General features: G+C 38.7%; 1 protein-coding gene across 1 annotated transcript; it reads left to right on the top strand.

Moving 5' to 3' along the window:
• The first annotated feature begins 5,698 nt into the window (after positions 1-5,698).
• On the top strand, positions 5,699-14,846 carry LOC102806979 (uncharacterized). Its single transcript, XM_085492681.1, has 4 exons — positions 5,699-5,966; positions 7,591-7,746; positions 12,033-12,119; positions 14,078-14,846. Exons 1-4 carry the CDS (start codon positions 5,810-5,812, stop codon positions 14,710-14,712), a joined length of 1,035 nt encoding a protein of 344 aa, XP_085348807.1. The 5' UTR covers positions 5,699-5,809; the 3' UTR covers positions 14,713-14,846.
• The last annotated feature ends 805 nt before the right edge of the window (positions 14,847-15,651 follow it).

The following is a 15,651-nucleotide window of genomic DNA, read 5'->3' as shown; positions in this document are numbered from 1 at the left end:
TATTACCATTTTTTTTTAAAAATTCAAAACAGAATTTTATTAATAAAAAAAAATATAACAGAATTAAAAGTTGGAAATGAGTGGGTAAAGAGCAAAACAATAATTTTGAAAAAGATAGGTAATTATCCAAATAATTGTATACCTCTATGAGGAGGGTTCTTTGTTTTTTGATGAAGACAATATCTCGAAATTGGACAAGAGCCTAATTCAATCATGTTTATGTATGCGATGGCCTGCTTAGAAAAGATGAAATTTACATGGCCCCTACTAATTCACCAAGAAACAAATCTACGGGTAGTGATAGGTTATTTCCAGTGTTTTATGTGACATTATGGGATTGCATTTTTGGTGATATTTTAATTAATTCTTTAATAGTGGCTATGTACTATGGAATTTTAGCAACTCAAAACAAGCTATAATTGCACGACTGCCAAAACCAGAAAAAGAGACTACTGAGCTTCAAAATTGGAGACCAGTGTCACGATTTTAAAATGGCAGTAGGTACATTGCCAAACGCCTCGAACAAGTATAGAACTTGGCGTAAATGGGTAAATGTGATGAATACACCTGAAATAAACGGGTAAAATAGGCCACTGTACTTGACTTGAATTAATAAACGAGCTCGAGTCGAATACACCTGTCATAAATGGGTCGAATGTACCTGTGTCGTAAATAGGTAAATTTGTCGAATGCATCTGACGTAAACGGGTGAAATGATCTTGTTTGACGGCGTAGATGTTGTTTTGATCTGCAGTCATTTGCCAATCAAAAATAATTATAATTGATTAAATCTATTACAAATGAAAAACAACTACACAATCAAACACAGATTCCTTTGAACGATATTGTTTTCACGTGTCAATGCTGTTGTTGATGCCCGACCCTTCATCGCTAGAGTAAAATACTTTCAGTTCAATTTATCCATTTTGCACTTCGTCATTTTGAGTGTTACGCGTATAGTTGCCATGGTCACAGTTATTTAATATTTTCAAAACGCCGGAATAGCAACTTTGGGTCACCGCGATTCATTGCCGTTTTGTATTAGTAATGCCTATTATTATTTCGAAAAGAGAGTCGTTGAGAAAACGTAATATCCATCACCAAAATTCGCCACGGTCGGAACTACACTGGTTGGTCGTCGATGCACTTAATTATAAATAATTAATAAATTGTTCGTAAACATATTTTCATCATGATACAATTTATCGATAATTTTGATATTTGTGCGTTATATCATAATAAAAATATTGTTATTATATGGGTAATACTCGAAGCATTAAAGACGGATAGATGCTCAATCCAGTTTTATTTTACGCGCATTATATATTGTGCATCGTATCTTGGGGATGGCGCTTTGATACGATCGAGTATTAATGGGTATTGGCGCTGCATTATCAACTCATCCCCGGTATGAGTATATTGCTAGCCCGTGACATCGCTCGTATGAGCTATCCCGACGATGAGGTGATATCATTGGATGATAACATGAAACAAGCATTTTTTCACGCTGCATGTTTTAGTAATCTTAATGTGGTACGTAATGTACACGTGTCGAATACTTCGCTTGGGTGAAATAAAATTGCCCTGTCGACACGTACTAGTTGTTCTTTGTATGTCGTTATTGCTGCAAAATAAGTAAAAACTGAGTATATTTAGAATATGAAAAGATTTTTTTATGGCGTACAGTTTGGTGAAAGCAGGAAGTCGAGTAAAGAATAAAGCTTTGTCCCTGGATAAAACTTAATATTTTATATTAAAGTGGGGGGGGTCGTCGCCTGCGCACGCGCGGGAATTGAGTCCCAAGCGACGATAACAAAACACGCTAAAAACGCGAAGGCTCATGGGTAGACGCTTGTCTGTAAACAATGACACGCTATGGCCATCTGACGCATGTGCAGGTAACGACACCCCCGCTTTAACATCCCGCGTCATTTGGGTGTTTTACTTTAATATACTTGCAATCCTCGTTAAGATTTGTAAGCCGAAGTGGAGATACGGGGTTGTCCAGCCTGAGAACGGTTTTCTAAATATCACAGATGGTGTGTGATTGTGTTGTAAGTGGAAATGTTACAACAAACCAACCCCAACACATTCTAAAGGAAAAGAAAGTCAGTAGTTAGAACAACACCGTGTGATGAGCATTCTTCAACTAGATTGGCTTCAGTCGAGATGATTAATTTTTTTTTTTATTAAATAAGCGAAAATTAGAGTTTCTTGAAACTGTTGACGTAATTGCGAAAGAATAGTTGTTAGCACGAAGACATTTCGTGACACCGCGATATCGCAATCAAGACATGATTGTAATTCTGTATATGGCAAAAGAGGAGGTTTGCCCACTAATCACCGCGATTGAAGTCAGTCTACGTTTCAACCTCCATCGTCAACTCCTCGCTGCTGGAGCGTGGGTGGGGGCAAATGAGATCATTGAGTTGACCGGGATTGAGAATGGTTGGATAATACCAGTAAATCGACGTGTCGAGGGGGTGCTACTTGAACTATGAACAGAAGACGTCTTTGTATAACTTGACGCGTGATCGGAAGCCTGTGCGAACGCCGCGGAGGCGGAGATCAACCTTTAAATACAGGTGTTGTCACGTTAAAGAGAGCGTAGCGATCGAACAAACAAAGCTGTCTCAATGATTTCGACCCTGTCTGTTTCGGTAGCGTACATAAGTCAAGGTCATTTCATATCTGTATTTCTGTATTCAATGTTCGTTTTTTTTTTCAAATAAAGCATACGATATACCACATATGTATATACAAAAAATAAAGGATTTTGTGATGTTTTCCGCGTGACAAGAAACACGCCGTAGGTTCAAAAAAATGTAAGATTATTTTTTTGTTTAATATATATAAAAGCCTAGTATGAGTATCAATTTCAAAGTTGCTATAAACCACGTTTTCTCATTTATACATATAATTTCCGGAACCTGTTAAATCGGAAATTGTTTCAGTGGACGTATGTTTTATTCGTAATTTAAAACAAATAAAGTTTTAGGTTAAATAGAGAAAGATTTATAGAGATCGCTGACAATTAATTAATGGTAATTAATCGTGTGGAAACAATAACTATTTGTACAGTGTATATTTGTATATTGGTATTTCCCGTTAACGTATTACAGTAGATCCTGCATTTATAACGCGTGAAATGAATACTGTCATTTTGATTGTTTGTGGATATTTAAGCGTAAGAACGTATTTAATTATTCATTTGAGACATGTCATTAAAGTTTGTTTGTTTCATTTCCCTGTCCATTTTTTTTTTCGGAGAGAAATGCCTAAAAATGAAAAAACAAATCAATTTTTATAGAAAGCCATGTTAAAATATTATTTCAAAAACGTTAATATTAGTCAATAACAACATTCCTTAATAATTCTATACAACCATTAGTACACATCTAATATATTATTTTTTCACCACACCTAACACAATTTTGAGATAAGTGGCCCAAAAATCAACTTTTTCTTATATTGTTATCTGAGTTGTGTCAACAACTTTACTAAATACAGCCATAGTGTAAACGTCAAGGAAACCTGATCATTTGTTTTCAGTGGTGGCCAACTACCGTAACCGGCCAGGTTGATTTGCTGGGTTGCAAGAGTCAGGAAACCGGACCACACGGGGTCCGGAAACTATGTAGAATGACCCGCCTAATAAAAAATAACTTTCTGAAAATCTCGAAAATCTGACATTCGATTCGGGACTTGTTGTGACTCTCATAAATACCCATATGCAAGTAATACTAGTAATCAGCGAGAGATAGGGTTTGGTTATTTTTTATTATCATGTGATACGTGTTTTAATCACTGACAGTGTGGTATTCTTATTTATTCAGCAGGTATACTTTTTCTCCCGTATTCCTGTTTGGTACCGAGTTTTGGTATTGTTTATCTCTGAGTTCAAAGTACGTTAAGTTTACGAATGTGTGTTTGGTTTTTAACACCAAACAACGAAAATAGTATCCCTTTCCTGGCGCCGCAAAACAGACACCAATAAAAACACTAATAGTAAACCTTGCAACAGTGGCGGTGTTGCAGAGGGAACTGGACCCCTTAAGTTGGCAAAAGCTCAAACACGACTTGTGTAAGTTTGAGTAATAGAACTTTCCTTTTAGACAGGTAATATTAATATGGCTGCTGCATAAAGGACGAAAAATATGATTAATGGTTGTCATTTTAGAAGCAATTTGAGGCGAGCATTGCAAATTGTTAGAATGAAATGTCATATTTTACAAACAAAAACTAAATTGGGGATAGAAATTTCCCTTGTACGTCTCTTTACGTGGACATATTGCTGTGTATAAAGTTTGGTCATGTGACAGGCCAGAAGAGTCAGATTCTATTTCACACTCAGTATGCAGTGGACTAAGTATGTCTTTGTTAATACGCCGAGTTAATGCAGTACATTGTGTAATGGTGTGTGTTCAAAGTAGGTCAGACTTCCCACGGACGTACAAAATCCCCTAGACACAACACTCGGCCCAAGTGAACTTGAAGGAAGTTACAGAGGTCAAAACGCGGGGTATCACCAGATATGTTAGCATATGAATTAATATATGGTTAAGCATCAGAAACACATAGATGGGAGATTATATTTTGATTGCTAGTATTTTTGAGCTAGTGTGCTGCTGTAAATATTTGTGTTTTTCCTTTTATAAAATGCTTGTGTAATTTTGTTACCTCTTAATTTCTTCAGCAATACATTCAAAATGTTAAAATATGGTTATACAACTGTATTAGTCTATTTTTCCGAACACTGCCGCAAATTACCGTGAATGTCCAGACTCGGCGTGGAGTACACGTACAAACAGCGACAGCGTCAAAACAATATTTTTGCTGCAGTTTTAGGCATTTTTATGTATTGCGTATCGGTCACATGATAGTCTAATGTCGCATATATGTATATACTTGATATAGTGGTATGTCGCCCACAAATGTGAATTCTGTTTTGAAACCCATACCCGAAAATAGTCAAATAGTCGTGACGTCAGTGGAAACCATTCACAATTTTGGATTTTCGTGGAAAATCATTGTCGGAAATGTTCGGTGAAAATCGTCACCAGTTTGCGGGCGGTACACTATGGTGCGTATACAACGTAAACACTATGGCCCGGCCCCCAATCGTGACCCTCCCGACCCCATCCGACCCATAGTGACCCGAGAGGACAGTTCTAGCAAGTCATTCTTTGTCACCAGTTAGTTTCAATAGCCCAGTCACGACACACGTATAAATGTAATAGTATTTGATCTGTCTTTGTCCTCAGAATAAAAGAATCGGTCATTGACAACTGAAACGGCATTGAAAGTCATCAATGTCGATTTAATTTAACACAATTGTGTTCTGCACGTTCCTCGCGAAAACCGGATTTCGACAGCAGTCACTATTTCCAGAAAGTAGTTCCGCAATTCACATTACAAACAGTAGACGCGGCGCGGCGCATTTCAAAGTTGTCGGAATTTGTAATTCAGTGAAGTAATTCGGTTAATAACGGTACGCTAATTTCGATGACGTCATATGAGCGTTACTCACTCTTTACGTCGCATATCCGGGGTACAAGCACCTTGTGTGCACACACTCGTCGCGTCTGGTTTACACGTACATAAAAGACAAACGAACGTACAGTTCTCTATGCGTGGGCGAACCGAGTGTTTATATTTGAACGCTAATCTCGAGTACTAGTCACAACTGAGAACGCAGTACAAAGCGTAACATCGCTCACTTCGAGTCCGGTATTTTCAGTGGCGGGTGTTTCTCGATACCTCGACGCACTGCTACAATTTCAAAAATATTTGTTTGTTTTTTTTAACAATGATTTCACCCAGAACACGACCCGTGTTAGTCTTTTACGGGCTTTTACTAATTCTACAACGCGGTTTCTCCGAGGGTTTAGATGATTTAATGGAAACGTGTGCCAGTGAAGTAGCAGCCCTCCGCCAGTGTGCCAGTCGTAGTGGTGGCTTCACAGGTAAGAACGCCTACTCTTATTTAAAGTTATTTTACAACTTTCGTTGCTATTTAAAAGGCTGTTTCTTTCGCTTTTGTTGAAGTTTCTTGTGTTTGATTATAATTGCTTGCCATGTTAGTCTTCGTTTTTTGTATTCTTCAAAATTGACTTAAATTCGATAATATTTTTTAGAATATGATTACTGGAACCATAGACTGGAGGGTCTATGCTGGAACACGGTACTTCGAAATACATATTTCACCGAAACATTTAAAAACTATCCAACTATTTCTTTTTTTATTGAAAATAACAATATAAACATCTTATATAGAAATATTGGGTCCATTTGCGCGCTATTTCTACACGTGTTTACATATAAATGTGTAAAATTGTTGATATTTGCATGTAAGCTGTGCTTTGGCTAGTATTGTATGTTTATACCATTTTAGTTAACATATTTTACCCCGCAGCGTAAACATTGAATACCGCGTAGAATCAACGCATTGTTGCCGGAATACAACTCCTGTCAATTTCCAGGGCCACTGGACCACTGCAGGTAACTTTAATCTGAAACGCAACTCGGAAAAAAAACGGCGCATTTTTTTATAAAACAATTTAACGTTGGGTCACTGAAGTCGTAGAAATTCACGGTACAACTGCCAGTGAATAAATGTTAAATTCGATACGACTACTCGTGTTTTACTCTTGGAGTAGGATCGTATTTTGTTGCGGTAAAATGCGTGCATGGTTGTGGACTCTGCTGCGCCAACGCCTATCACACAAAATATGTCGTAATTTTGGAAGCAGTCGCGATACTGAATTCGGCGCTCGGCTGTAAATTTTATCGCTGTTGGATACGAATTCAAACTATCCGATGACAGCGTCAGTCCCAATGGGTTCGTGTCACTCTACATACGTTGCGAACCGAAAGAATGTGCCTGCCTGCAGCGAGATTGAATTCATAGAAAATCTATTAAACTGACACCTTTGAGTGTGAACAACGCCCACTATCTTCATATCAAGTCTAAATCAGAACGCGGCGTGGTCCTCGTTTGGCACTCATCCAATTTATTCAGCCCAGCAACCGTGACTGACCAAAAAAATGTTGACTATATATAGTTAGAGAGCCATTATTGAATGAAACAGCACGTTATCATTTTCAAGTCAAGCTACTTACGAGTCTTTGCCGCGGTCTGATTGGCTATCCAATCCTAACACTTAACATTCAGACCAATCAGAGAGCAGTTTGTTTGTTGACAGTTTTTTGTTATTTTTGTTTTTACGTATATTAGCTTCGACTCAACTGAGAAATTGTCAAACTCCGAAATCTAGTTCTATGCAACGGCGGTTTAGAAGAAACCAATCACGATTCGTAAAAAATGTTTGAACTCAACGTATTTAAAAGGTGCACCCGCCCCTCATCCGTACAGTCAATCCATATACATTAGGTCTATGCCCAAACTCAATTTCAAGGTCACAGGCAATATCGCCTGTATTCGATTGTTGTCCTTTATAGATATGACCGGATTAAATATATGCACTGGAATATAATTGTCAGCAATCACATAAAATCGTCTCCAGTTACCCAAATTTCATGAATTTTAATTAACACTAATTTCATATTAATTTCCTTTTCAATTCACAGCACGCTTCACCACTCTCGGTACGTACGGGCGATTTGGACCCACTTCACTGGGCGACCACTACAGCGGCCAAGATCACGAACATTTAGTCAGACTGAATGACGGTATTCAGGTATTCACAGTACCTCATTCGAGTGATTACATCATAGAAGCCGCAGGTGTGTAGTTTCTGATTGGCCATTCGCCTACCGAATATTTGATTGGTGAATTTTGCACGCATTATGTAAAACATTTGTTGCCGGTATTTTCTTCTTCACGGGTTTTCTATAAGCAGATAAGCAGTGTGCACATTCTACCCATTTTGATGATTTTCTTATGAATATTCAAATTATTTATAAATACGCGCTTTGACCTCGCCCCAAATACGATGGTAAATGGAAGCCTATTAAATGCGATATCAAATTGAAAATAAAAAGAATTGGCAATTATTAATTTATTACTTACAAAAATAAAACAATATCCGCCGTGCCAGTTCCAACGCTTATCAAGGTCGAATTTAGCCTTGATATTTTTGACGTAAAGGACATAGTTTTTTTTTTTTTTATAACGACACGTGTATTCGTGGCGGGGTACGCACGTCACATTTGCGTGGTTAAATCAGGATTGGTCTCGTATGCATGGGTGCGCTGAACACTCCTTTGAATTAACGATGCTGCAATATTAGTAGTTTAATTACAGTGTGAATCATTCAAAAGTTACAACTATACATCTTTCATTTCACGCTGCATGATCAATGGTTCCCGAAGTCAGCAAAATTCTCAAGTGATCAAGTCCACCCAACCATAAGAAAATCAGTGGGCGCAACTGGCGAACGTGCATAATGCAGTTTTTTTTTTTTTTTTTTTGTAAACCCATGATATTGTTTCGAAAGCAACACGTCATATTCAACACGTCATATGACCTGGCATGTAATTGTTCTATGTGTCACGGTGGGTATTCTTTTGGCGAATACTTATCGCCCCTGTACTGATTTAGATCGGCGAACTTGAGAGACAACTTGATGGAGTCTCTATCAGTATAACTAACGCCTGCTTGTTAAGATTAGCCTCGTTTGATTTATTCAGACCAGTATTTTATCTGCGTAGTACTAGTATTTCTCATGCTATCTACACCACGCTGTGTGACGCAAGCCAGGTAGGTTGGCTCGCTGCCAACTTGAATTTAACATCAGTCAAGCCAAAAATAGTTGTTGTCCGATAATAAAACTTGGAAATAGATTACTTCTGGCACAACGAATCGAATTTCCGTCATCCTAATGAATATTTATAAATTTGAATGGCAGTCGAATCCAGCCAGCCAATCAACGAGCGCAGTGTGCATAGTCGTCAGTTGAAAACATCCAATAGAAACCTCTCGTTTCAGTTTGAATTTTGGAATTTATAAAGATTTATGGGTCTGTTGTGTCAGGAGTTGTGACTAAATTTAACTCTGTGTTGTTTATTGTGACATATTGTCAAATCATATAAATGTTAAAGCGCGGTGGTCGTCGCGCAGCACGTGTTCGAATTTCATGTAAATAAACAATGTATTTTACACGCGTTGTATACGTCGCTATGAGTCCCACATCGAACAGGACGCCGCGCGACGACTGCCGCCATTTAAAGTGCTTTTTGGCACCAATACGATACCATTTCGACGCGAACCTTACCACCACCCTGAACACATGGCGATAAGACGCCATCTATGTTATGTCTGGCGTAACAGTGTTTAAGTTGAAACGAACAATTATATCTTGAAACATTATTGATATGGTGAGTGACCGTTGATCTCTGGTACAACGGGTGATGGCGACCTTGAAACATGCTTGAAATTATCTGATCATGCGATTTTTAACATCTAAACCAGAATACTGGTGGTCTTACGCCATATATGGACTTTGTGCGACCAAAATCAGTCAATGCAAACATTTTATAATTAGATATAGTTATCCCAAAATAGTCCCTGAATCTACCAACCAACCAACTACTTCACGTACCGAAGGTAGATCTAGTTTACTGCTCACTGTACGTATTATTACGCCATTTTACATTCAATGGTTGAACAGTTATATTTAATAAAATGGTTTCGAATGCAAGAATGTGGTTCTTAGCACACACAAAATTCAAAATGAGAATATTAAGTACAATTATTACTAAATTTACTATTATAATAGGTGAAATATTGAAAATATTCATCTTTAAATTCTTGGCAGAAAAACACGTGACATTGTTTCATCGAGTTGGAATCGGTTGCGTATGATGTCATTCACTTCCGGTGTGGTTCGGATCACGTGTGATCTCAAACAGAACAACATGTGGCTATAGGATTTAGGAAATACATTAAGGGATTAACGTCATATCATGTGACCCACTCTGAAAACACTTAAAAGCATAAATCCTTCAGACCGTAATCTTAAATACACAAACCGTAACCTACTTAAACCAAACATGTCCCGTTACATACGTCTTGTAACGACCATGACTTCACATACACCAACCATAACCTATTTAAACCAAAGCATGGCATGTTATATGCGTCTTTGAAACGACCATAACCTCACATGCAACAACCATATCCTACGTACTATAAATCATAGGTCCTACAATAGAGGATCTTCACCAAAACCTATCCCAACCGGCATAATCCAGCTATGACTTATATAAACCTACCAAAACCTACATATTCAAAACATATCTTTCATAAAGGTATTACTATGACAACGAATTCGTGTATTTTGAACAGATTTACAACTGTATGAAGAGTTAACCTATACGTACAGCTAATTCGTTGCGCATGCGCTGTTTCTATTACATCGAACAACTGTTTTTGTTTTACTACGACAGCAAATTTTAGTGTATTGTTTCATCGTTTTGTAACAAAATCATTCAAAACACGTTAAAATATTGAAAGTTTTTCCCATTGTCCCGAGTCTTCAACATAACTCACGGAAACAATGGATTCATACACTAGCTAGCCGTGAAGTTACAAGGAAACTACTCGGGGCTAGCAATCAACAACAACAACAATCGGTCCGAAGATTAAACCAGCCGCATCCAGCAGAAATTACGAAGGCACACGAGAACGGCACTGTTACACACTGTGGCATTTTGGCGACACATTATATCCATCTCAGAACGTTGTGGAATTCCGTTCTATTCCTAGATAGCGTACTAGGTACGCCTGTGGTTACGTTCCATCTAACCGAACACACAAATCAGTCACGGGAATACTACACGTGACTGCCCCGGTGCTTACAGGGTCACGGGAATCTTACAAGTGTCTGTCTTCGCGGTATTTGCAACGTCACGGGAATTTAAAAGTGTCTGTCGCAGTGTTTGCAACGTCACGGGAAAGAACATTTTCCCACTCGTTGAGATTTTTGTCTCACACTCCCCAACTCGTCTATAAAAATATCGTCCCAGGCTCTTGAGGTGAGAGATTCTATTATTTGTAAAACATGGTTTCTCTATACGTGCATGTATTATCCCACTTTCACTTCACTTAATCGGCCACGATTACTCATCGCGTCAGCCACTGTCTACAAAATCCCCGTCAGTCTCCGTCTACAAAATCGACATCTTCCACGGCATAACAGTGTTCCGGTGTCGGATTGCGGTTCAGAATCAAGGTTCATAAAAGATTTCCTTCCTGAAGAAATTATGAAATTAACTAAGTACGAAGTATTCACATAATAGAATTTGCTTCCTGTGCATTGAAATATGGATTTAATACAATTAGAGTATTACTGTTCAATTCCTTGACAACCGCAACATCTGTTTTTTCCTCCTTCAACGACTTATTGGCACCGACACAAAACAAAAGAAATCATGGCTGATGACGGTTCACTGTGCATTGTACCGTGTGACCCTATATAAGAATGGTTATTGTATTTACGTGAAATCAAGTGCCGTCGGAAATGTGGGATAATGTAGTTTTCGCTAGGATATCACATGTGTCACGCTGCGTCCAACATCAGTCATTGACCTCAGTTTGGACAGAAACAATTGAACGCTCGAACAATGCGTTTGATTACATACCTTTCTACGGTTCGTTGTTCGTTGTTCACCCCGGAAAAATGAAAATTACAAGAGTATAGATAAAATTAGACTTGTTATCGATAAAATATAAGTAAACTAGTAATACATATTTGCAAATATTAACATGTTTGTTTGCATTTCCATTCTCGCGTGGCTCGCCTTCTGACTCGGTTGCGTCCCGGTACGCATTTGAGTGCGGGTGAATGTGAGGTAGTCGTAAAACCAGGTGTCCTTTTTCAGTCAGAAGGTTTATCCGATCTTGATATATGGCCTATTAAAGTTTGCAACTTGGGTAATTGATTTTTTTTTTAAAAGAAAAAGTAACCATATTTTCAACAATATTATCATGCATTCTGAAGAATCTTTTGGAATTTAGATAAGTCGATGATTCTGAATGTTTCTGACAGATTGTTCTATTTTTATTGTAGGTGCAGCAGGTGGCTATGATGGGCAGCAGTACCTTAAAAATCGCGGAAAAGGAGCAACCATTCGAGGAACGTTTCATTTAACCAAAGGTTTGTATACGATTCCCAAATAAAAATCACATTAGTGGGTACCGACGGGGACTCAGTTCACCGTCCAACTGACATTCCCTTTTAAGGTAAAGCAGTTGACAGTCCAGTCCCTTTTCGTGTAAAGTAGAACCATTCCACATAGCAAGTGATTACACACGACTTCATGATGTACCATGACGGTAGTGGTGTGTTTTTTTTTGGGGGGGGGGGGGTCACACTGTCCCATGGAAAAATATAAGACGCACTATTAATGTAAATGTTATTTTACGAAATCCCGATAAATCCCGAATGTCGCCATTGTCAGAGAGGAGTATCCCCCAATAACCGAACTCCAAGGCATGGTCATCTGTTTTCCACCAGTAAAACAGTCATACACACAAGGCCCGTTTATTTTATTCGACTACCCTGATATACCTATAATTAAAACTACGATTTTAATATCCGCACGAAGAGAAATTATCGTACTGTATTTCGTACTCAAGCAAAAAACGTCATCATATCGCTATCGTATGACACATAGCCAAGGTATGAATTGCCATTGTAATCTTGGGAGTAATTGAAATGTCTTCTACCATACCATATATGGTAAGATACTAGCCCATTTTTGTCTCACATATGAGAACACAGAAACAAACTTGACAGTTTTAGAAACTAACCCAATCACATCTACATTTTTTTGGACTTAGTGCTCGTTTGGGCTGCGAAGGATTCTTGCTGCGTGACGTAAATAACCCCTGACCTCGACAATGTGGGTCACCGTTATATGTTCTTATCTGAAGGGCGTGTCGACTACGTATAATCTGCCTTTTAACTATACTAACCAATAATTAATCGGCTTACCATTAATCGGTTTTCGATTACCGTTCGCAGTGTTACGTGAATTTCTTTTGGGGTTGATCAATGCACAGACAACTCGTTAACAGTCTTATTGAAAATAAACCGAGGAAAAAACATAGGAAATAGAAAAATCAGTATCCTAAAAAAAACAAGCACACACACCGGAAGCACGCATTCCGCGTGTTCTTTACGTAAACATTTCGTAAAGAATGGGATTGTTGTCACCTGACATTCAAACGTATACTACATGCTGTTGTGCACATACACAGTGTAACCAGTCACGTGGTCAGGTGTGATCTGGTTGCGTGAACGTACGTGTTTTCAAGTTTATGTATGTACTGATGCGATTTGACGAGTCCGCACCGCTGAGGACGAGTTCAATCACTTGTACTACACGATCAGTAATAGACAATTAGGTAATATGATACAACATTTAGGGATAATTTCAGGTTTAATAATTGAAAACATATCGTATTACGGAAAAACAATATCCTTTATATTTTTCCGCCTTCAAGTTCAGTAGTTTTTTCAAACGGGAAATGCGTTGCGCGACCGGGATGTTCCGGCGGAGTGCATGGAATAGGGCTATTAAAGCGCTTCCACGTTTTGTTCATGATCTTTGCTCCCCATGATAAGAACTGCTGTAAAATTGCCAAATAATAGTAAAAAATGAAGGACATATTTATGTGTTGATTCAGGTGTACGTCCATGTAAATCGTGTAAACGTGGCGGCATTATAAACGATGGTAATTATTGTAGTATACCCCGATTCGTCGTTGGCGTTGGAAGGTTCCAAGGACGCCGTAAATTGGAAGATTAAGACAAACTTGTGTCCTAGTGCAAGATTTCTCGTCCCGTTAAAAAGAAGACATTTTGGTTATTCATCTTATTTATTTATTTATTTATTTATTTATTGACAATTGAACCAATAAATGGTCTGTGTTTAAACATTAGTTTGATGATTATCGTATGAACTATATGATGGCAACAAAACAAAACAAGTTGAGGGGTACAGGACCAGTTTCTCTCGGTCGATAGGTCTGTGCACGCGTTCTAACGACTGATCAAATTTTGTATTAATATTTTTTTATTAAAGTGAACATTTTCGTTTATTTCGACAGGAACCGAGTTGCACATTTTGGTAGGACAGGAAAGTTTGAATGGTGAGAGCAACCTATCAAGTGGCGGCGGCGGCGGTACATTTGTCACGCTAGAAGACGACACTGCTCTCGTTATCGCCGGTGGTGGCGGAGGTACTTTCTGGATGTCATCGCGGTCGGACTTGTGCGACGGCAGCAAATCCACGACTGGTAACCCTGGAGGAGGGCGTGGTTTCCCCGGTGGAGAAAATGGGAACGGCGCCCCCTTGGTTGATTATAAATATTCTGGAGGTGGCGGGGGAGGTTTGTTGACGAGAGGGGGCGGGTGGCGTAATAACGACGGTAAGCACGGTGGACACGCTTTCATCCAAGGAGGATTAGGCGGCGAGGGCGGAAACCGAAACTTGGACGGCGGGTTTGGCGGTGGTGGAGGCACTCGTTCCGGTGGGGGAGGACCTGGCGGTGGTGGCGGTTACTCTGGAGGGGGCTCCGGTGATTATTACACCGGCAGTTGTGCCGGTGGGGGAGCTTCATTTAACAGCGGCCGTACTAAGTATGAGCAAAGTGGAAACAACAATGGCTCTGGTTACGTCATCATTACGAAAATGTCCCATTCAAGAAGTCGTCCTATTATGTTGGACGTCAGAGGGAAATAATGTTGAGATTTTGAAATTCGAAATATATTCGCCTTTAGTTTTAAACAGGCGACAAATAACCATGCCCCGAGTCAGGCGTCACGGTGAAGTTTTTTGTTTTACCTCTATGTGCGAACAAATGGAACAAACAATACACAAAGTGCACCATTAACGGCCACGTCAAGTTCCTGACTTTGCGATCCTTTTCTTTTTGGAATTGGTGACGCTCGGAGTTCATAAAAAGCGGTTTTTTGGTGACGCTCGGAGTTCATAAAAAGCGGTTTTTTTATTACGTTTTAGCGACGATATACCTCTTAGGCCAGCCTAGTACAGCTGGTATATTCTTCTTATTGTTCACAGCATTATTATATTCAGGATATGTAAATATGACTTTTTTTGTAATAAAATATATACACATATTAAATAAAGTGATATTGCTTTGTGTTCATTTGTACAAATAGTATATCCAATAGTGGGGGAACCTGACAGACTGAGGAAGTGTAAGGTTTGCCACACGAGGGCGCTGTATGCTCAAAAGATGATTGCCGATATATCGTGTTTCAATTGTAACCACTAATCACCTATCGGTCAACAAAATGTTATTATAAACAAAAATCAATCAAATCAAATGTTTTTTTTGTTTTGTTTTTTTTCAACGATAAATTTCGGCAAATAAAACGTGAAACACACTGAACGTAGCGTGATTACATACTGAATTGCGCGTGTTGCTGGACAAAAAGTTAGTTGAATCAAATTTAATGTTGAAATAATTTCACATGGAATTAGAAGCATACACGAAATGAACAAATGTAATTATTGTTGCGGTTAAAAGAAGGTGACGTCACAAGTTATTATTTAGTGCAATGCCATCGAGAGAGGGCGATGTATTCGATTTTGTTTTCAGTGATACAGTGTACAGCGACGGTCGATTGTGTTCTTTAGCTATACAAAAACAAAAAA

Source organism: Saccoglossus kowalevskii, chromosome 18 (assembly GCF_978046115.1).
Source record: "Saccoglossus kowalevskii chromosome 18, keSacKowa6.1, whole genome shotgun sequence".
Lineage (NCBI taxonomy): Eukaryota > Metazoa > Hemichordata > Enteropneusta > Harrimaniidae > Saccoglossus > Saccoglossus kowalevskii.
This window is presented reverse-complemented; position numbering and strand designations above follow the sequence as displayed.